This window comes from Pangasianodon hypophthalmus, chromosome 11, assembly GCF_027358585.1.
Source record: "Pangasianodon hypophthalmus isolate fPanHyp1 chromosome 11, fPanHyp1.pri, whole genome shotgun sequence".
Lineage (NCBI taxonomy): Eukaryota > Metazoa > Chordata > Actinopteri > Siluriformes > Pangasiidae > Pangasianodon > Pangasianodon hypophthalmus.
In genome coordinates, this window is record NC_069720.1 from 4,696,816 (window position 1) to 4,720,929 (window position 24,114).

Consider the following 24,114-nt stretch of genomic DNA (forward strand, 5'->3'; position numbering starts at 1 on the left):
ATTAAAACTAAAGCCCTGTCTTCAACAGTCTGCAACAGCTGCAATACACGGCACAGCACACAAAATATCAGCTGGGAAAAAGACTACGAAAACTACAAAATCAATACCAGAAACATAAAGCTATACAGAGAATATTAGAGCGCCAAATACACTGCACATCATTGCCCACCAAGCATTAGAAACTTACCCAATACGTGATGAAATGTTAGGGGTTAGTATTGCCTCTGTCCAGGTACGCTGCCTGTACAGTGGCCCTGCAAGAGACGGGAGACGAGTGAGCTGTTAGAGAGGCCGAACAGGAGAGCAGGAGCTCGTCATGCTGTGTTAAATGAGGTAGCAAGTTAATATAAGCCTTGACACCCAAAGGTGGCACATTCCAAGCCAGAGAGTCAAATGCCGCACATAGAAAGGTTAGAAAAGCCATCATAGCGCAGTGAAGAGCTACGAACCATGACGCACTGTTACTACTCCGCGAAGCAGTGGCCGGTCAGCTCCCTAATTTAAACCCAATCAATGTTACGCTTAAGGTCAATGCCATATAACAGGACTTGAAGCAGAAAATAAGTGCTGGTACTCCTCTTTTTAGCATCTTTTTAACATTTTTTTTTAACATTTAGTAATTTTGTAGCTCTGCAATAAATAAGAGTTTCTTAACACTAAATAAGACTATCATTATACTATGACTGAACTGCTGATGTTTAAAACATGATGTATATTAATGTAATAAAGGAAACAGAATGAATAGGATACACACTATACAATTTACAATATAAAATTATTAAAATATCCATCAGTTTTTGGCTTAAAATACCATCAGTACAACTAATTACTCCATGTCGGAGTATCTGACACTCATTCTATGGCAATGTTTTATCATCCTCTGGCTCCATTCAGGCCAGTTCACACCAGACAGTGTGTGGGCAATATGACAAAAATATCATTTCGCAATACTTGAAGACATTTCTACGATACACAATGTGTATCACAAAATACAGCTTGGATTTCCTCATTTTTGCTTGGATTTGGAAGTCACTTTGGATAAAGGCGTCTGCTAAATGACTAAATGTAAATGTAACTGTAATACAGGTACACTAATACACTGCCAACAAACACACTGCCAGTTTTTTACATTTACAAAATTGGAGGGAAAAATGGGTTTTTAATTTAAAACAGAACATTTAAAAATACATTTTTTATTTAAATATTGAATACAAAAGTTTAAACACCAATTCAGCTGCCTTATTTGAAAAATATTCTTTAAAAAAATAAATAAATATGTTGTAAAAAGTTATCACAATACCTGCACTATCTCAGAAAATTGTATTGTGACATAACTTATCATGATATCTATATTATAATCCTCATATTGCTCAGCCCTACACCAGGCTGGTTTCTGAAACTACTTTAATACACGTAATGTAGCAATGAAACTTCAACTAACTTTTTTTTTTTTTTTTTAAGCAAGATCCACTACAGCACCAATAATGTTGTGTATTATGCAAGGTCTTGTGCCACACTGCACTAATTGTCTTCATTTTTTTCCCACACACATGCGCAATAGTAAAACATAGACTTAAGAGAAATCCACTGGAGCCACACTTTATATACACAGTGAACTTAACGAACTTCCATTTAGTTTTGGTGTGTGAGAAAAAAGTAGTTATTATTATCAGTGAGACAGGTGATTTGATTGTGCAGTTACACATAGTAAAGTGGAGTACTGGGAGCTTACACGAAGGTACTTAAAACGGCGAAACGTAGACATCATAGGACTACCGGCCCACTTAAAGCACTGCTGAATGCAAACATTATACAAGGAAGTGTATTAGAAACAAAACAAAAAATTAGACAATCATTAATACAACAGCCTCATAACTACTATTTTTATACTATATTTTATACTATATATGCACTGTCTGAAAATTATTTTATATATATATATATATATATATATATATATATGCGCTAAGATAAACATGTGCTTAACTTTAACATAAAACACTTGTTAAAGTTAACATAAAACACTTGTTTCCAATCCAATGTTTACACGTAACACCCATTTAACCTAGGTCATGTGACATCATTCAAGGCATTTCCCACATTCCTGGTCTCTCAGGTTCAAACATGCTTCTCTCATTAGTCTCAGAGCACACAGGCTCTCACATTGTCAGAGCAGTAGCTTGTTCCTCCTTCGCAGACTTTACTTTAGAACACACTTTCTACAATTATTCGCTTGCATGAGCTGTGCATTGGTTGAGTAGTTAAGTGTTTTGTTGAGAGTTGGGCCGAATGAAGTAATAATACACATCACAAAATAGGTTTGACAACCTAAAAGCAAATGCGACCTTCGTGTGACAACAGTGCCGATGCCTTGTTTACAAAAATTAAGATGAAACATTTGTTTTGTGAGTAATGAAACATTTGGGGACATACTGTTATATGAAAATAATGATGAAGTGATGTGATGCGGCTTGAAGCTAAGCAAAGTTACTGTTACCACCCCAAAGTTGTTTTATTTTCTGATAACAGCACATTCTGAATTGTTTTATTCCTCTTATACCACAGCAATGATTAAGATTTTTTATTTATAAAAGGCTGACATGTCATACTTTTTATCCATTTATAGTTATGTTTAATGTTGTCCATGAAACAAGTTCGTTCCTGTTATCACTTACATTATAACAGCTATAAACTGTTGTTCCCTCACCAGTCTCTGTTTTTTCTCTCTCTTCATAATAAAGTCCTCCATCCTGAAGACTTTCCCAAAGTGGAAAACTCAAAGTTACAGCTTTACAGCCTCTGACTTTTACAAAGCACAAAAATCTCCTTGAGCTTCACAATATAATAATTATTATACATTTTTCTTTGTTAAAAATCGACGTTTTTATATCTGATTATTATTATGCTTATATTATTCAATTCAATTCAATTTTATTTGTATAGCGCTTTTAACAATAGACATTGTCACAAAGCAGCTTTACAGAAATAAATATATTCAAAGTTAATTAAATCAAAATAAATTGTAAATATGTGGAAAAACTCCCAGAGACAATATTATATGAATAATCTAAGCCATACAAGTCTTTGTGAATGAACGGAGTCATGATTGTCAGAAACATGTAATATGAGGTAATTTATTAGGATATCGATGTTATATGGTCATATCTCCATTTCCAAGCAGTTTTTAGCAGAAGCCAGAGAGCTCCTGCTTGTGTCTGTGGTGTACACTGTGCTGATGGCAGGATACTGGGCGTGGAACAAAAGCCCCTTTGTTTTTGACATGCCTAAAAGGGGACTCAAAGGCCACTGAGCTTTCGAGAGAAGGGTATACCGAGCGGTTCCAGAGGCCAAACACTGAGCTCTTTGACATCTGTGGCTGTGCCATGGATAACAAGTAGATATGAAAAAATAGTGAGTATGGAGAATACAGTAGCAAACTCTGTAATTTGTCTATGAGTTGCACAACAAATGAGTCACAGTCACTCCATACTTTAGGGGAAGAGCAGCTAGAGTTGGGCAATATGATGATATAATATTGAAAAATTATGTTTTCTGAGATTACAATCTCTGAATGAAAGCATCAGATTTGATGTTAGGATTTTGATCTTTAAAATGATAAAATATTGAAATTTTGCAGAGATTTTTTTTTTTTTTAAATTCCCTCCTTTTCAATGTTAAAAGAAAACCAAGAGGGCGTGTTACATTGATTTTTATCAAGAGTAAGAGTGTTGTTAGGCATGGCACTTTTATAACACGGCGTAAATAAAAACAATTGGATAAAATCTAGTATTCAGGAAATAATTTAATATTATTGTTACTAATATTTGCAATGTAGATGCGCTCGCAGGTGTGCAATCATTGAGGATTTTACAACGGCTTCAAACACGGCTCAACCAATCAGATTTTAGAACCGAAAACTTTATAAAATTTATTTGTGTAGACATTAAATAAAATAATAATTGAACTTTTTTAATGCAACAACTCTGTTTACTGGAAGTTTGTTAGCAAACCTAAATATTTTGATACATATCATGCATTACAGAAATGTATTCAGTTATAATATATGATATGATATTTTTGTCATATCTCCCACCCCATAAGTAGCTACAATTAACCTAAATTAAACAAAAAAATTTCCCACTGGTTTACCTAGAATTATTGCTTCACTCTGTGCAGATGATCTTCATCTCCGTTTAGCAGAGCATCATTTGTTCCTTGTCAGTCATCTTGTATCTCAATGCTTTAGCTATCCACTTAATAATCCGAATCAGTTCCACCCTTTGCATTACTAGAGCTATAACAGAAAACCTTTTCAAGTCTACTGGAAAATTGGTAGGTGCTATGATTTTATATATACAACAAAAAAAGGTCCTGATGTAAATAACATGACCAACAAACTTGATATGTGATATATTTATATACTTGATATATTAAGATAGTGAAATTCTTAAGAATTTCAAGTCGCTATTCTAGGAAACTTAAAACATACATAGAAAACAATAACCAGAACAACAGGTAGCAAGGAGCGGATATAAAGACAAGAACTCGAGCAGGTACAGCGCAAAGTCTGGGCTTGCTTTGCCTTGAAAGATTACACTAGAAAAATATGTCCAAAATAAACCTGAATTTCATTCATAAACACACTCCTGGGCAAAAAAAAAATGGGCCAAACCCAAAATGGCAAAATATTAAAATTTTAATGGTCTTAATAAATCAATGCTTAGGAAATTAGCAAGAATTAAACAAATAGATAAAGAAACTTCCTTTTGATTTCTTTTAGCTTTTCTTTTTTATTATTTAATCTTTTAAGAAAAAAAAATCCCAGAAGATATTTTTGGAAAATTTTGTACACTCAGACATGTTAGTTTTAATTTTACATCAAACATTTTAATCATTAGTATGATTTTTACCTTTGTGTACAAGAAGACTATATAAGTGAATCTCCCTGTTTAACAGTTCACTGCAACAAAAGCAAACCAGCACATAGTGGCACAGGAGCTCTCAGGAGTGCATTTGTTTAATTCTTGCTAATTTTCTGACCAATGATTTGTTGTTAAGACCATTAAAAGCATAATATTTGCCATTTTGGGCTTGGGCCATTCTTTTGCCCAGGAGTCTACTTCATAAAGAATTCCAAATCACAACTTTGACTTGACATACATAGACCTACACTAGTAATATGGAATTTGCTAGAAAGTAGACTTGAATTTAATGGAACTGAAAGTGGAATTAAAATTAAAAGGAGACGATTACAAGCTAAAAAAAAGCTGAGTGGAATTTCCTGTTACTCCACTCAACTTACTATTATTAATTGTCTCGATCATTAAGAAAGAACTGTACTTGAACTTGACCTACTTTACAGGTGAACTCACCAGAAAATGACCAGGTGCCACCCACATTATAATGCCACACATTCCTGGGAGCAAAGTTTCCATCAGTCAGTCCGTTCAATATCGTCCATACTGATATCAAACTCGTCTATGGCATATATGACCAAATGTTTGATTTTGGTCCGATTCAACCAGAATATCCAGTTTCAGTGATAGTTCAAACACTTTTCAAAGTTCCAGGAAACGTCTTTCACCTCAGGAGGTTTGGATTACTTGGGTGATTGTTATGGCTTTTTCCTTGTGCATGTTTTGAAAAGAACCTGTTTCCATGGAAGATGACTTTTAAACAAATGATTCTGAGATGTGGGAACAATAACACTTGGATCCTACGTAAAGAATAAAAACCGGACAGGGAGTGCTGTTAGAGATAAATAATCCACCCTGAAGTTGATTATAGTCCTATAACAGCACATCCTGAAGTGTTTGATTCCACTTATACTTCAACAATTTGACAATGACTACAAGTTTTTATTTATTAATCAACACCATGTCATACTTTTTATCCAGTTATGCTTACATTTAGTGTTGTGGAACATCCACAAAACAAGTTCCTGTTCTTACTTATGTTATGGCAGATCTATGCAGTCGTACCCTTCAATTTCTTCTGAAGCTAATGCGAAAGAAAAAACACAGCTTGTTACCGAGAAGTCATTCGTCCTGAAGAATTTCCCATGGAGGAAAACTTACAGGAACATCTTTATCCTGTTACAAAGTGCTGACACTGGAGACTCCTTCCATAAATAAATGTCTCCGTACAGAAAGCTTCACCATATCAACGATTATACTTTTTTTTTGGTTAAATTACATCATGTGTTTTAGACCTACAAGTCCCTGTGAATTAGCCATTACTACAGGAACAAGAACGTATTAGAACAAGTTGATGAACATTATCATAAGTCAGAGCTGTTGTTACAGAAAATGAAACAACAATCAGGATCGAGAATTCAACAGCGCTATGGTATATATCTTATTATCTACCCAGACGTGTTTAGCGGCAGGTTTAGGTGTATTCTTGCCTCAATTACCTGCCATATGTAGGTCAATGATTGCAGGTCTTTTGACTAACACTCATGACAGGTCTTCACCACGTCAGAAGATGACTGGCCCGGTTTATGTTTATCTCAATTTCATACGTTGGCGAAACAGGAACTGAATAATGGCCACTGTAGGATTTCAATGGTAGCATAAGATTATTACTTGTCACACTGGGCCTCATTTATCAAGCTGGATTAAATCATTCGTCATTAAATCATTCGTACAAGCGTTTAAACATGAAATTTGGTTTTCATGAAAATCTTGTAAATTTGGAAAAATGTTCGTATCCTACTCACGCTCCATGGATTACTGCACTTTTATATACACCAATCAGCCGTAACATTAAAACCACTGACTGGTGAAGTGAATAACATTGATTATCTTGTTACACTGTCACCTGTCAAGGGGTGAGATATATTAGGCAGCAAGTGAACAGTCAGTTCCCGAAGTTGATGTGTTGAAAACAGGAAATATAGGTAAGCTCTCTGATGCGCGTGGGGAGCGAAGGCTAGTCTATCTGGTCCAATCCCACAGAAGAGCTACTGTAGCACAAATTGCTGAAAATGTTAATGTTGGCTATGATAGAAAGATGTCAGAACACACAGTGCATTGCAGTTTGCTGAGTGCCCATGCTGACTCCTGTCCACCGCTGAAGCCCCTACAATGGGCATGTGAGCATCAGAACTGAACCAGGGAGCAGTGGGAAAAAGGTGGCCTGGTCTGATGAATCACGGTTTCTTTCACATCATGTGGATGGCCAACTGCGTGTGTGTCGCATACCTGGGGAAGAGATGGCACCAGGATGCGCTATGGGAAGATGGCAATCCGGCAGAGGGAGTGTGACGCTCTGGGCAAGGTTCTGCTGGGAAATCTTGGGTCCTGGCATTGACATGGATGTTACTTTGACACCTACCTAAACATTGTTGCAGACCAAGTACCCATCTTCAAGGAAACAGTATTCCCTAATGGCAGTGGCCTCTTTCAGGAGGATAATGTGCCCTGCCACACTGTAAAAATTGTTCAGGAATGGTTTGAGGAACATGACAAAGAGTTTAGGGTGTTGACTTGGCCTTCAAATTCCCCAGGTCTCAATCTGACTGAGCATCTGCGAGATGTGCTGGACAAACAAGTCTGATCTATGGAGGCCCCACCTCGCAACTTAGAGGACTTAAAGGATCTGCTTCTAATGTCTTGGTGCCAGATACCACAGCACACCTTCAGACGTCTTGTGGAGTCCATGCCTCGATGGGTCACAGCTGCTGTGGTGGCACAAGGGGGATCTACACAATATTAGGCAGGTGGTTTTAATATTATGGCTGATCGGTATATGGCATATACTGTCGAGTTTAAATTGCCATCAAGAACATTTTGTGAAAAACAGTCATTTTATATTCTTGGAATTAATTAAAGAACATAAAAAAATAAAGAAAGCGAGCCAACACAAACCCATAAATTAAGACATATAAAAGAAATGCTGTCGTATAAAGAAAGGACGGGACCATTAAAAGACCATTAAAAACTAATTGATTTACTGCACGCTTCTTCTTTTTCATTTTCTTATATATTATTAAATATTTTATTGGCATAGAAGCGAGTCAAAATAACCTCCACTTCAGTCCTCATCATTCCTGTCAAGGCAAAATAACGTCCAGTTCTTTTTTTCAGGCTTTTCCCTGAATCGAGCTTCCAGCTGTCTGTGCACTTGAACCTTTATGGAGTTTTGTTTGCGTCACTCATGCACTACATGAGCTGTGTTGGGAATGCACTTTGCACTTAACGGGTGATCAACATACATATGCAAGTACAAAGAATATTCAGTGTTTCCCAAAACTTTTGTAAATCTGGCAGAAAACTTTAGTTCGGTTTGGCTTACGCAAATATTGACATACAAATTTTTACAAAAGATTGATAAACGAGACCCTCTGTATGAGATGATTCCCTTAAAATTTTATATTCTATAACGCATGTGCTCCATGTCATATTATATGATTCTATAATGACAGAGTGTGTCATCAAAAACAGAAACAATGGCTACGTTTACATGCACATCAATATTCTGATATTAATCAGAATTTGGCAATATTCTAATTAGTATTGAGTCATGTAAACGCTGCAATCTGATTGCCTGATTCAGATTAAGACAATATTCTGATTCCCCAAATTCTGATTCCCACCCCTGATATGTGCCTGTTTTAATCGGATATTTGTTGCATGTAAACACCTTATTCAGAAAATCCACTGAAAAGAGGTATATGCACATGCTCAGTCTGCAAGGAATTATGGGTGCTAACAGATTGTTAGCTGTAGGCTAGGTATATAGGAATGGCATCTCAGGCATACATACAACAACCACGTATATAGGAATATTCCGATGCATGTATGCATATAAACATCGTATTCAGAATACGGCTGCAACCCGAATATAGACCTTAGAAGGAATTTGATGTGCATGTAAACGTAGCCATTGAGTGAGCTTGAGATAACATAAGGATATTTTTCTCATAATTAGCATGTTTCATTTAGGTTTTTCCAGCTGTTTCAAGTCATCCTAAACCGTCCTCCTATTGGTGGACTTTAGACTTTTTGACACTGCCAGAACTTTGTCGTAGACGTAGCTTTGGTCACAATGACAATGCGCTCTAAGACCTCCAATCCCAACTCACGACCAACAAATTCTTTTTCCAATGTGTGTGTTTTGCTAGTGACAGCAAAATGGGGTCTAAAATTGTACACCATAGAGAAAAATATCTTCTTAAGAGTCTGAGATATTGCATCTTACAAATATATTTATACCCCGCCAGTGAAGTAAGACTACAATAGTTCTGCACAATGGGTATATCATATTGCAGGTACATTGCTTCATATTACCACAGCGCTCATATTTTCACACTGAAATATCATGCTTAAATATCTAATTTCGACAAAATTATTAAAAAGTTGCATGTACTGTGATTCAGGATAACACCCAAATACACACATCTGGAATGACTAGGATTGTTCAGCATGCTCTCAGGATACAAGACGACGTTTGGTGATTTGGGTTGAAAGCATTTGCACATTGCAGCTTTGTGCGATATCAGTTTTCAAAGGTCAGTATCGCGATATCGGTTATCAGACGATATGTTGCGCAACCCTTTAAACCAGGTTATTCTTTATGTAGCAGAGAATCGAGTTAACACGTGTAGCCTGATTCATGAGGAACTGAAAATGCAGAATGAGTGAGGTGATAAAACAGGAGAGAGACAGAGAGAGAGAGAGTGTGTGTGTGTGTGTGTGCTCTCCATTCTGGTGCAAACATAAACTGCGCCATTAATGTGAAGTGTGCATGAAACTGCGACATTGCAGATCAGATTGTGGGTTAAACCTGCATTTAGATTAGAATCAGTCAATCAGTCATCTAATGTCTGTGATTGCAGTATGAAGCTAAAATACTGAATTTGAATCCAAACACACTTACTTGCAAGTTTCCAGCCTGGGAAACGCTGAGCTCCACGAGTTGTGAAATCAAGAAGGATTATTATTATTATTATTATTATTATTATTATTATTACAGTCTGCAGCAATGCGATCCAAATATGACTCCGTTTAGAAATCAAAAAACAACAAATATCACAATCTGCAAAAGATGCAAAAGGAAAAAAAGCTCAGTGAGGGTTAGAGCAGCGTTCAGGGGCCTTGCGTTTCTGCCATGGTAACGAAACTAAACGGGAACTGATATCCAGGACTCCAACAACCAGCACACAGGATCATCCGAACCGTTCAGCTGCACGCGCGAGACTCGCCCGTCGAGCAAAACAAATAATCAGGAGAAACCGCAGAACCTGCTCAAACCCGCAGTCTTCAGGCTTCACCCCGCGCTCGTGCGCTGTAATTAGACGACGTGGCTCAGCATTATGTCCATTGATCCAATTACAGGAATTAAGCAGTCGGAGTTTCGCGAGGGAACAAAACAAGCCGAGATGACGGTGCTACATCCGCCCGGTCAGGCGCGAGCTCTGCTTTCCTCTCCGCTATCCGCGAGCCACGAGTGAGTCAGCAAGCAGACTTCCAGATCTCAGAGAAACAATCAAAATAGCCTACAGAATACTCCCAACTGCTCATTAGCAACAGGCAACCCCTCTAACAAGCATTACAGTGTTACAGCGTCCTCTGGAGGTCAACTGTGGGAGGAAAAAACGCACACACACTGAGTCATGACTCACTTCACTGAATCGATTCTTTCGTTTGAATCCTTTGATTCCCGGCATCCAAAATTCATCCATTTTCTGTATTATCCTACACAGGGTCACTGGGAGCCCTGAGACTATCCCAGGCGACTCAGGGCGCAAGACAGGGGACACCCTGGACAGGGTGCCAATCCATCGCAGGGCACAATGGCACGCACACACACACACACTACAGACAATTTAGAGATGCCAGTCAGATTACAACACATGTCTTTGGACTGGTGGAGGAAACCGGAGAACCTGGAGGAAACCCCCGAAGCATGGGGAGAACATCCAAACTTCATGCACACAAGGTGGAGGCGGGAATCAGACACCCAACCCTGAAGGCGTGAGGCAAACTTCCAACCACTAAGCTACCATGCCCCTTCTAGCCAAAATCACAATCTATAAATAAATAAAAATTTGACATTTAATTGAAGGTACTTCCTCTGTTTTGGTACTTGTTTTGTTTTATTTTTATTTTATTATTGTAAAATTCTTTGTGTTATATTTAATTTAAATTTTATATATATATATATATATATAAATAAAATGTTATTGTATATTTGTTATTTAATCAGCCAATCGTGTGACAGGAGCACAATGTATAAAATCATGTAGATACAGGTGAAGAGCTTCAGTTAATATTTACATCCAACATCAGAATAGGGAAAAAGTGTGATTTCTGTGACTTTAACTGTGGCATGGTTGTTGGTACCAGAAGGGCTGGTTTGAATATTTCAGAAACTGCTGATTTCCTGGGATTTTCACACACAACAGTCTCTAGTGTACACAGAGTGGTGCAAAAAACAACCTGTGAGCAGAGGGTCTGCAGGCTCAAACACATTGTTGATAAGAGAGGTCAGAGGAGAATGAGCAGGAAGACAGGAAGACTTGAGCTGACAGGAAGTCTATAGTAACTGAATTAACCACTTTTTACAGCGGTGGTGAGCAGAAAAGCATCTCAAACGCACAACACATCAAACCTTGAGGTAGATGGGCTACAACAGCAGAACACCACATCAGGTTCCACTCTTGTGAGCCAAGAACAAGAATCTGAGGCTATCATGGGCACAGACTCAACAAAACTGGACAGTTGAAGACTGGAAAAAAAATTATCTGGTCTTTTTCCAGTTTTCAGCTGTCCAGTTTCAGCAAGTCTGTGCTCATGATAGCCTCAGATTCTTGTTCTTGGCTAACAGGAGTGGAACCTGATGTGGTCTTCAGCTGTTATTGCCCATCTACCTCAGGATTTGATGTTTTGTGTATGCTGAGATGCTTTTCTTCTCACCATGGTTGTAAAGAGTGCTTATTTGAGTTACTATATCCTTCCTGGCAGCTTGAACCAATCTAGCCTTTTTCCCCTGACCTCTTTTCTCAACAAGGTGTTGTCAATGTTTTTTTTTTGTTTTTTGCACCATTCTGTGTAAACTCTAGAGACTGTTGTGTGTGAAAATCCCAGGAGACCAACAGTTATTGAAATTCTCAAACCAGACCATCTGGCACCAACAACCATGCCACGGTTAAAATCACACAGATCATACTTTTTCCCAATTCTGATGTTGGATGTGAACATTAACTGAAGCTCTTGACCTGTATCTGCATGGTTTTATACATTGTGCTGCTGTCACCTGATTGGCTGATTTGCAGGAAAGACCAGGTGTACAGGTGTTCCTAATAAAGTGGACGGTGAGTGTATATCTTCTTCCTCTGTTGACTTCATCTTTTATTGTATCCTTGTGCATTCTACTGCATTACTTTTCATCATGACAGTTTTTACTACTTGATCGTACAGCACTTGTGTACTCTATAAATAAAGTTGCACTATTATTATTATTATTATTATTATTATTATTATTATTATTGATGTTTATACTACTACTACTACTACTACTAATAATAATAATAATAATAAGGGCTAAACCTGCTAAGGCAGGTTATTTTCAATTTTTTTTTTTTTTTTTGTGGAAACAAGTGTAACACCTCCAAGTAGTAAAGAGGTGCTTCTGAAGTGCTGAATTCTTTAAAGCCCAGACTGTAGCTTCATCAGCATATTTCAGCTTTCAGCCCACTTCACTTCACAATCGCCGGAGTAATAAACACAAACAAAGTGCATTATTTACTCCATCATTCTTTTTTCTTCAAAAAATGCCTTTGAAGGAGAAACTAAAAGTAGATAGGCTGAGCACACGTTGTCCAGCCAAAGTACAAATTACACGAAAGCACACATCATCAAGATGTAAGTTCAGTATTTTTTAACTTTTGAATGAAAGAGGGACATCTTTTCTGTTTTTCTTTTCTTATTTGAAGGACTTGAATGCAGCTGCACATCTACCTTTAAGAGTGTATGTGTCTGGTGTTTGTGTCTGTCTATGTGTGTGTCTGTGTGTGTTTGTGTGTGTAGGAAACACAATATGAACCCAGCAGAGCATTGCAAACTTGAAATCCTTAAAAAAAAAAATCATGAGTGCAGCTGCATATCTGCCTTTAAGACTGTTTGTGTGTGTTTGTGTGTGTGTGTGTGTGTACACGGTATGAACCCAACAGAGCACTGCAAATTTGAAATAATAATAATAATTAAAAAAAAAAATCATGAGTGCAGCTGCATATCTGCCTTTAAGACTGTTTGTGTGTGTGTATACATGGTGTGAACCCAGCAGAGCATTGCGAACTTGAAATGCTTAAAAAAAAAAATTATGAGTGCAGCTGCATATCCTTTAAGTGTGTGTGTGTGTGTGTGTTTGTGCGTGTGTGTGTGTGTGTGTGTGTGTATTTTGCTCCCTATCATTCTCATGATGCCATTGAGACCTGGTGATATAATGCATTGCTCAACCCTCAGTTTATATCTCTCATCTAACATCATCACTGCACCACTGCAGCAGTCTACAGTATATCACATGTTAATACCACCACCTTGTCTGCTGACACACACACACACACACACACACACCTACCTATTAAGTTGGTTATTATAGTAGCTTAGGTAGGATCGCATTTGTAATCCAGTCTAATCATTAGATAATACTTTAGAATGCAGGGTCACTGATATGAGACAGGTATGAGAGTATAGTGATGCAGACTCAATTTAAAAAAAAAAAAAAAAAAATTTAACATGCAGTGAAACGAAGCTCTCATGAAGAATCGACTCCTTTGCGATTCACTCATCAATAACGGCTCGCGCTGCTGAGTTCCAGTGGCATCATTTGACTCTCGGATGTTACAGTCTGAGAAAGTGAACACTTTAAAAGTGAAAGGGAGGTTAGATATAATATTATAGTGGTGGGGGATTGACATGTTGACTGTTTCCCCAGCAGAGGGCGCTGCTGACAAAATAACTGGAAAACAAAGAGTCAGAGTGTATAGGAAAATAGATATATAATCAATAGTTACATATTTTGGTTATATGAAAACAAAATGGAAAGTGGGTAAAATAATATATGTATTATTATTATTATTATTATTAATGGTGATGAAGATAATAATGGTGATGAAAATATCATCAACAGTTCCATTATTGTTGTTATTATTATTATTATGAATAATTTCTTCTTTTATTATGTTGTTTTGCTGTCAACAACAGCATATATACAATTAGCATTTATATATGTTAGATCCTTGATATATATTGAATTATCTATCAGATTTAAATTATGTTATTATGAATTAATATTTCAGTTGCTAAAGCAGAAGCATGTTATATTAAAAAAAAATCATGTTCAGGGTATTCCAGCTAGAGACTTTTATTTTGAATTCCGGTGAGGCTCGCTGACCGGAAGTCGGTCTGGTTAGCGCTGGTTCACGTTACTTGGAGAACACTAAAGAAAAGGAGGAAAAGCAGCCGCTACTTGGAAGGACACAGGTTGTTTTTTTTTTAATTAAGGATATTCAACACAAAGAAAACTCCGAAACCCAAGAAGGCACTTAAACCAGAAGTTTATTCGTCCGACATCAGCAGCTCTAACACAGCGGCAGTGGAAGTAAGTCATTAGAGCGCCGCTAACTGACTAGTTGCTAGGTTGCTAAGCTAGCATGCTAATAATGGGTCTGTTAGTCGGCTAGCACTGGTTAGCTAGCTAAAGAGCTCCTGAGTGACAAGCCTGTGTTTATTAGCTGCGTTTATCAGCGGTGAAAAAGTGTGAATCATCTGCTAGCTACCTGCTCGTTAGCCTGTGTGCTGGACCTGACTGGACAAACACGATGTCAGCTAACGCTAATGTTAACGTTTCCGCGAATGCGTTCGTTACTCTTCGATAGCTCGTTAGCAAGAAGCTAAATTATGTTGTTGTATATAATTTATGTTGCAGTGTATAATCTTAAAATTACAGTGTTATTATTTTTACTTGGTCTTCCTCCAAGTAATACAGGTGGAAAGAGAAATATCTCCCGGCTTGTGTGTTTCTTATCGCTTGTACAAACGGAATAGTGGCTGAGTTCCATATTGCACCGCGCTCCCTAGACAAGTGCACTACAAAGAGCATGAGATAATGGTTTATACGCCCTATGTAGTGCACTTTGAAGCGGTTTCGGCCACTGAGCTCCTCGTACAGCAGACTGTATCGCCATTCATAAGGGCTTTTGTCCTCACTGGGGGGAAAAAAAGACCCAGAGGCTGCTAACGTTAGCTCACTCGATCATGATAGACAGTGTGATATTGTCAGTTTAACACCTTGATATCTGATTTCAAGAACATTAGTGAATGAGTGAGTGAGTGAGTGTTTTCTCTAGAATGCAAGTGATGAGTGAATTTGACAGGCTGCAAGCAATCATCATTATCATCCTCTTCATCATCATCATCCTCCTCATCATCATCATCAGGCCTTGATGTGATTTTAATTTGAGGTGTGTTAAATGTTAAATCAGCCTCCATCATGGCAGATCTTCCTTGCAGAGGAGGTCTCTGTAGGAATCCATCCGTGATGCCGGGCTTCCTCCTGAGATAATCTCTCTTGTAAAGGTTAATGACTTCAGGTCAGCTTTTTAATGGCTGCAGTGAGGAGCGCAGGAATTTCTCCCATGTGGATCAGGAAGTTTTTTTTTATTGCCAATCTAGAAACATCCTTTGTCATATTATGATCCTTTATCATTTACCGAGTTCGTCTGTGAATAGTAAAACCTGTCCTGCTTCTGGCATGTTGCTCACTAAACCTCGGAGGAAAAATTTCCTTTTGCTCAAACTGGCTCTCAGATTTCATGAGTCAGCACATTCAGGATGAATGACGTTCTCGAGCCAGAGCTCTCCTTCAAAAGAGCTGCTAATGATAGATACACTGATAAAGTGTGATGGCTCAAATGAAGTCAAGGTTTTATATGGTAATAAAACATCTTCCACATTATGGTGGAGTTGTTTTTCTCACCAAAAGAAGCGTACGGTAGCGAAGCACTAGGCCTGCAGCTGTCAGGGATTTTTCAGATGTTTCTAAACGTTCTGCTGAATAATGGCTTGGATATTCGGATATTCTCCAAGGATAAGAAAAGCTCAAGACTGCATTCATTTTAATGATCAGTAGAATACAAATCACAGGAAAGGTTCTTCTGTGGAACATCATCGCATTGCATTTCAATAAGAGCTTAACGCTTTTAAAACATATCAGTAACAGAAATCACCCGTGCCAAACAATAAACAAGGTAACAAAAACGACAAGAAAATTATGGCTGATTAGATCACTGCTTTGTTTAATTCTCGATTCTGACAGCAGTGCCGGTTTATATTAACATACACGTTAAAATATGTTATCGTCTCCATAGTAACAGCAGTTTTTATTTATTTATTTATTTATTTTTTTTTTATATAAACAGGGACTTGTATGGCAAACGCTTGTGTAATCTATGACTAATAATGAAGGGATTCTTTTCAATAATATTGTATCCAGATATTTGAATTCATAACCAACAAGTATTCGATTATTCAAGTTATTCAAAGAGAAAGACGTTATGAAAAAAATTTTTTTAATCATTAAGATTTTGTGACCATTTTAGAACAAGATCATAATTAGGCTATAGCCACAACAAGCTTACGTTATATCCTGTGTTTTAGTTGAAAACATCAAGAAGTGTTTGTAAACAAAAAAGTACAGAACAAAAGCATTTAAGCTCAAGCAGAACGAGAAAAAAAAAAAAAAACCACTAATAAAGCAGACTGCCCTGATTAACGTATCAAACGTACATAAACACTCAGCATGTAATTGTTATCGTGTTTATATTGTTTCACGTGTTCTTGTTGAGAAAAATGAGCATATCCACATGCTCAGGTGAAAGTCAGCTCCGTAGTGTGTTAACAATAAGGCTGGCTGCAGAGAACACACGCTCCTCTGACACAGGCGTTGCAGAGAAACACAGAAAACGGTTTGCTAAGTGACCACGTTTGTTGAAGCGCTTAGTATTTTCTGTCCACCGGTGAATCGGATCCTCATCTGGTGGAATACATGGCTCCATCAGCAGCTCTTCTCGGCTAGACTGTCTGTAATCATCTCCGAAGAACTGGCTCAGCCTTTTCCCACGAGCGGCCACTGCGTCATCCTCTCCATCACTGGTGGTGGCGACGGCTGTATTTATGGCCAGCAAAGCAAAATTGAACGAAATCTGAGAAGTATTTTTACTTTTTAATATTCGAATATTTGACTAGTCGTTCACACTCCTAGTATAATCACTGATGTGGTGAAGTTTTCTTTAAGGAGATGTTTATTTAACATTTGCAGAAGGAGTCTCCAGTGTCAGTGATTTGTAACAGTGAGGAAGATTTCCATCCCAGGAATGTCTTCAGGATGGAGATTTTGCAATTTGTCTTGCTTCGTAGAGGTTCCACAAAATGAAAAAAATGTAACTATAAATGGAGAAAAAGTATTGCACATCATTTCATAAATAAAAAAATATATAATCTGCAGCAAATAGTACAAAAGGAATAAAACACTGCACACTATAACATGCTGTTGTTGTAGGAAAAGAGTGAACTTTTTGCGTCATGCCTGGCTGCGTCACACCATTGATTATTTTCTTTTAACAGCACATCCTGTTGTTTTATTTATTACGTATTAAACTATATTTCTAATGAACAGCTGAGTCGCTTTTTTTGTCCACACCTTTATGCGCTGCATGTATGTCTTATGTTAATGGTTTTGCGTTTTGTGGTAATGAAAGGTAACTCGAGGCTCGAATTTTAATGCCTCCACACTCTGAAAACCGCACCAAGTTTCCTGCTGATACAAAGTGCTAGCTAGTTGACGATAGTATCAATTATTTCAATTTAAAGTCTTCATTTCAGCAATGCAAGCTAGCACACTGGCGTTAAGACCGTTTTTAATTCAAAATCTAAAAATTAGCAAGACGTAGTTAATTAATGGGAGCTGCTGTAGACAGCTTGGTTGTTATGCCTTTTACGATACAGTTAAAGTTTATTTACTAGTAGCTGTGTTAACGCTCGTCACCTCACACCAGGATGTTTCCACTTCAGGCGCTCGCGCATGCAGGCGTTGATGATGTGCCAGGCTAATTCACGCTCGCATACACGCCACTGAATGTTAGTGTTTCTCCAAAATGCGTGACTTTATTTTGTTCCATCTTTTCATTTGTATATAGTTATTTAGCTAGCATGAAATATAATTCTGCTCAGAGTTTTAGAACCTCCGACCGGTCGGAGAACACCTTCCTCAACCACGAGTTCAGCAAGTGACGTCAACTCAAAATGGCTGCTTGCAGCATCAACAGTAAACAAATGAGTTTATTCTGTGTAAACTACCATTTGCTTTAGATTCAACAGCATACAGACATATTAGCTTGTTAAATTTATAGCACTGACTATACAGTTTGCTATTTTGAGGAGGTAAATGGACACGTCTCACCGCAAACATGGAGACGTCCGTGTCTATGGAAGAGGTTTAACAGTACAAGTGTCGATAGTTTGACTTGATTTACCATGTTAGAATTGATTTTGAATATCAAAGTCGTCAAATTACTGCACTGAAAAAAAGAGAATATGTGCTTGGTCAGATTTAAGAAAATATATTACACATAGTTTACATAAAAATAATAATTTTCTCATCATAAAGTGATTTTATTGCTTATACTAAACTTAACTGAGACTAGTTTCTAACGACTAGATTGAATTATGTAGAGCAAGCGCGATCAATTCATGTAGTATTAGCGTAAACCAATTATGTAATGCGGCTATTGCGGAACGCCAGAGACCTCAGTTCGATTCTGTATGTCGATTTTATTCAGGGCTTTGAAAATACACAACCAAATCAGGATTAATACAATTTGTTTTCATATTCTATACGAAAACAAATTGTGTTAATGTAAGTCAATTCAATCACGTGGAACCATTGTATGCTTTTGAATTAATTAAATTCAGTTTTTCAGTGTACTTGCACATGCTCGCTTTGGTGACCTTTCTCGCCACGGTACCAAAAGTACCACACTGGGAAGTATGGGTGGTGGATAAACAGGATCTTTACAGATTTATCCTGATAACGTGCATGTCTACAATCCTTTACTGGTCAGTTTGTCATGTAGCCTAGCTCATTTTGAATGTTATTAGCTTCCTTTGTTGCATTGGCTGTATGTCAAACTCGTTGAAGCCAGCGCCGTTAAGCTTTTAAGCAAGAGCATTAATCTTGTTAGTGCCAGGAATTCTGGAGCTGTTCTAGCCAATAGAGCTGGAAAATCGGCTCGGTTCCACCAGCAAAATCTGACTGATCTAGAACCAAGAAGCGTTTAGAGCTTGGGGGCGGCGATGTCGTGTCATCGCTATGCCAGTAACTCAAACGATGCAAGTTTTGTTTAAGATGCAAATAGGACTGGATTTAAAAAAAAAAAAAAAAAAATAATCATGAACTCATCGTCAAAGAATGAATCAGTCATTTTACTGACAGTTTCAGCAAACTAAATTGGAGCTACATTGCAACTGTAAGTTCAACTTTTTTTTAACCAACTTCGCTTAGAATCACCATCTTAAAGCAGGAATCTCTCATCTGTCACGTCACGATAAATGGTTTTGACAGTAAAAAAAACATGCTGAAAACCAGGTGCACTAGGATAATTGTTCCATGCTTGTTATTTTTCCATGTCGTACTTTAGAAAACGGCCGTCTCCAAGCTCTCGGGCTGATGCGAACGCATGCTGGTTCTCTGAACAAACTCCAGCAGCAGATAGCTTGTCTGTGGAAAAGCGATCCTTGTGTCCAGTACCTCACGCCGTATCCCTGTCTTCCGTGAGACGCCCTTGTAGCTGTTTTGTTGTCACGCTCCGCTCTGGGTTTTATGTAACCAGAGCTCCGTAACGCTGAGCTCCAAAGTAACAGACTCTCTGATGCAGAGATTTGTGCGAGCGATGGAATTTAGTATCTTCACCGTATAGTCTACACTATCATATCACATAACATGGCTGCTCAGACACTTCATCACAGCTTGAAGATTTAATATTCTTATTTTTATATGCACATGTTGTAGGAAAAATGCTTTATATTACGTATTAAATAAACGTTAATGATTACTCTTTCTTTTTTCTTCTTTTCTGTTTGTTCTTATGTCAGTAATAAGATAATGGCTTACATTATGAAATGACTCCACTAGGATTTTATCTTATTTCTTCTTTTTTTTTTTTTTTTGTGTGTGTGTGTGTGTGTGTGTGTGTGTGTGTGTGTGTGTGTGTTTTTTAGTGTGGTTCTCTACAGGTGCCTTCTTTTCTGCCTGCTAGTAGTGACGGGCACGGGGCAGTCGTCCCATGAGCTTTGTGTCAGCCTGACGTGAGCGCTGTGGGCCCGGGCCTGTTTTCTCTGGATCAGTGCGTATTCAGCACTGCAGTGATGGATCACCCCAGAGATAAAGAAGGCGAGAGGCCGGCGAGGAGCAGCAAAGTGGCCCAGGGACGCAGCGGACACTCGCGGCCTTCCAGCTCCTCAACCTCCTCCGGCGTCCTCATGGTGGGACCGAACTTCCGCGTGGGCAAGAAGATCGGCTGTGGAAATTTCGGGGAGCTAAAACTCGGTAAGCAGGCGGAATGCTGAAATAATTTGACGTGGGAAGTTACCCAGGGTGCATTGTTTTCCTGCTTGATACTTGACTAGTCCAGCATTCTGAATTGTAGTAGCTATGTCTTTGGAGTTCGTAAATAAGTAGATGAAATTATTTTAGTCTGTTCTTTTCAGTATTGTGTTTACACTGTAATACAATTAATGTCCTGGAAGATGCTGACTTTAAAAATGTATCTAATTCCAGTAAATCATAAAAAATATTTATTAATCTTTATTTATTAGGCTGCTACATTGACATTGAATAAAATATGTAGGGCATGTGTCAGCTGATCAGGAAAAATCAATTGACTTTTCTTTTTTTTCTTTTTTTTTAAACTTTCATTTTTTGCCAAATGTCTAATCAGCACACTGCTGTATAGGGCGAAACAATCATTATCTTATCCTCAGTCATCTCGTTTAAGATTATAAGATTATAAGATTAAGATAATTTAGGATTTTAATTGTTTGAGGGGCAGATAAATGTCAGGAATAGGGCCAGGCGATAATATCGATAATCGTGATATAGCAAAATATCATATCATATGATGCTTGATGAGATTTCTATGATACATGATATGTATCAGGATACATAAAACTGCTAACAAACTACTAGCAAAACAGTTGCGTTTAAAAAAAGAAAAACTGGTTTCAAATTTCAATAATTGTAGTAAAATCCAATAATAAAAACATTTGCATATTACAGTTTTATAAAAAATCAGTATGAAGTTTTAAAGCAGCTGCAGAGTTTATAATGGTTACTTTTTAGAAAAGGTCATTGCAGGTATTTTTTATTATTGTAATTTACTATAATTATTGGAATTTTCAGTTTGAGCCCAGTTTTTTTTTTTTTTTTTTTTTTTTTTTTTTAAACATTAAAAAAAAAAATTTAAATGCAGCTGCTTTGCCGGCATTTTGTTAGCAGTTTTATGTATCCTGATACATATCATGTATCATAGAAGGATCATATGATATGATATTTTGGCCCTTTTGCCCACCTCTAGTCAGGAGTGTGTAATTTCAGACAAATCTCTATGGTAAATGTGGTAGTGCTGAGGACTTATATTGCACAAGCGAGTGCTGCAAAATCAGAGGTGCCATTATTTACAGATTAGCTGTAGCATTTGAAATTTTTTCTCCCCTTTTCCTCTCTCTCTCTCTCTCTCTCTCTCTCTCTCTCTCTCTCTCTGTCTACTAGGATTTTCTTGTTAGCAATGTTAGCACCTCTGAACAGTGTAGTAGTCGCAGTATGTGCATAAAGAACAGATACTACTATACATCTCCAGATTTTCTACACAAATCAAGTCGTAACAAAAATTTTACACACTGTAACCATTTCCTGTAGCTTCGATATGTTTAGTTTATTCATTCTAGCATTTCTCGAGGCATATATACTCTGCTGAAACATTTTAGATTATTCAGTATTGTGTCCTGTAATTGATCTGAGTCCTTCTGTTGGAAAAAGGGGCAAGAGAACTGAAAACTGTTACCATGAGAACCAAAGAGAGATAATTATGAAGCTTCTCTGTGCAAAATCGTTCATCTGTTTTGTTTTGTTTGTTTTGTTTTTTGTTTTGTCTCAGTCCATAATAGGGGACTTCTCCTACGGAGTTTTAATGTATCTAACATTAGGTGTATTTCTTACTCTGTGCTTTTGGATAGTTATAAACTGCCTGCTAGTTTGATTTCTTTAATGGAAAAGTAATAAGAAACATATTGAAGCATTCAATCCAGCATTCTCTGGAGTATAAAAAACGATTTTCTTTTTTTAGTGTTTGTTCCTGTCATCACATTCATCATTTATAGCTTAGTTTAACAGTTAAAATGACTCTGTAGTAGTGACGCTAAGATGCTTATGGCAGTCTGTTGAAAATCGAAGATGATGTTGTGTCCATGTAATGGTGTATAATGGAACTCTGGCACAAGTTAAATGGAAGTGAGATACAATACAGGGTTTGGGAATCAGAGACAAATATATTATATTAGACATGGAAATTGTTCAGATGGAGTAAAGGGCCATTAACAGGGTTTCATAGCTTGGTGATTATTACTGATATGGAGGATGACGGAGACCCAGCCGCTGCCTAACTGTCTGTATGGATTGCACCAGTGGGTGGGTGCTTTCTCAGGGTCAGGATTTTTTTTTTGTTTTGTTTTGTTTTATTTTTTCAGATTATGCTTTTGACATTTGGGCATTTTGTCCTGATTTAGCTCGACATCGTACAGGTCCAGTTTAAAGCAAACGTGTTTTGGTTCAGTGGTTTTAATTTCAAAGTTGTAAAAAATGATTAAGATCTGAATGCTTACTACTATGCGTGTACTAATATTCATACTAATCATGAATGCAATGTTTTTTCAAATACAATTTTCCTATTTCATAGATTATTGGGCAGAACTTTACACAAAGCTTGACAGGCATCACCTCAATATCTGTCATCTTTTGTACATGCAAGCTATTTGCTAGATTTCCATCTTATATAAAACAGCCTGTTTTAGGATTACATCTTGTTTTAAAGAGCAATCTGACTTATATATAAGGAATAAAACTTGACATGATGTGCTGTTAGCGGAAAATAAACAATAAGTTACAGTTATCACACTGAAGTTGATTATTTTCACAGTTACAGCACGCTCTGAAATGTTTTATTCCTCTTATGCCATAGCAATTTTCCAACAATTACAATTTCTAATTTATTAATGAATGATGTGTACTTTTTAACCATTTAGAGTTGCATTTATGTTTAGAGGAACTAAAGTCATTCCCTGAGCATCCTCTTTTTTTCCCCTCTTTTCTTGATGATGGTAAGACAAAAATAATAAAAAAAGTATTTATTTATTTTAAATGGAGCTCCATTTTTTATTTTAAAACTCCTCTATCCTGGTGACTTTCCCATGGTGGAAAACTTAATGTTGCTAAGAGTTGACACTGAAGACTCCTTCCATAAATGTTAAATAATCATCTCCTGAGAGAACGCTTCTAATAATCATATAATACTATATTATTAATTTAATAGTGTAGTAATTATAGTTAATATAAACCTGCAATACAGATGAAACTCCTGTCAGACCTGCTGTTAGAGGTAAATTAATCAACATCTTCGGACCAATCAGATTTGAGAATTCAACAAATAATTTTTTTTTTTTACCCATGGGAACAAAGTTTGACACACAAAAAAAATGATCTCATATCAGAACAACAAAGAGCGTACCTTAGAACATGCCTGTTCTTTTGTTCTCTTCCTTATGAGTCAGGCTTTTGTGTTGGGGGTGTACCAGTGTTGCCCTACAATACAGGACTGGTGATGATATTAAAGTATCCACAATAACAATATGCTAACAGGGTTTTTCTTTTTCTTATGTTTCAGGAAAGAACCTCTACACAAACGAGTATGTTGCTATCAAATTGGTATGTATATTTCAATTCCTTTTTCAAAAACTTTCCCATCTTGAGTCGCAGTTCTAAACAAAGGTGCTTTGATAA

General features: G+C 37.2%; 2 protein-coding genes across 7 annotated transcripts in view; one reads left to right on the forward strand and one right to left on the reverse strand.

Moving 5' to 3' along the window:
* Positions 1 to 10,514, reverse strand: part of pacsin3 (protein kinase C and casein kinase substrate in neurons 3) — a 31,734-nt gene extending 21,220 nt beyond the window's left edge. Inside the window, exons 1-2 of one of the 2 annotated variants that reach the window (XM_026930522.3) lie at positions 9,883 to 10,514; positions 188 to 254 (exon numbers count right to left, since the gene is read on the reverse strand). The gene's annotated coding sequence lies outside the window, so the exon portion shown is untranslated. The remainder of the gene's footprint in view (positions 1 to 187; positions 255 to 9,882) is intronic. The other variant, XM_026930523.3, reaches the window with a different exon arrangement.
* A 3,863-nt stretch (positions 10,515 to 14,377) lies between these two features.
* The window catches only part of csnk1g1 (casein kinase 1, gamma 1), a 36,507-nt gene continuing 26,770 nt past the window's right edge, over positions 14,378 to 24,114 (forward strand). For 2 of the 5 annotated variants that reach the window (XM_053238062.1, XM_053238063.1), the window contains exons 1-3: positions 14,378 to 14,607; positions 20,283 to 20,610; positions 23,999 to 24,039. In XM_053238062.1, the coding sequence (XP_053094037.1) occupies positions 20,430 to 20,610; positions 23,999 to 24,039 (222 nt within the window). In that variant the 5' untranslated portion in view covers positions 14,378 to 14,607; positions 20,283 to 20,429. Of the gene's footprint in view, positions 14,608 to 20,282; positions 20,611 to 23,998; positions 24,040 to 24,114 lie in introns of those variants that run through there. The other 3 variants (XM_026930608.3, XM_026930609.3, XM_053238064.1) reach the window with 2 other exon arrangements.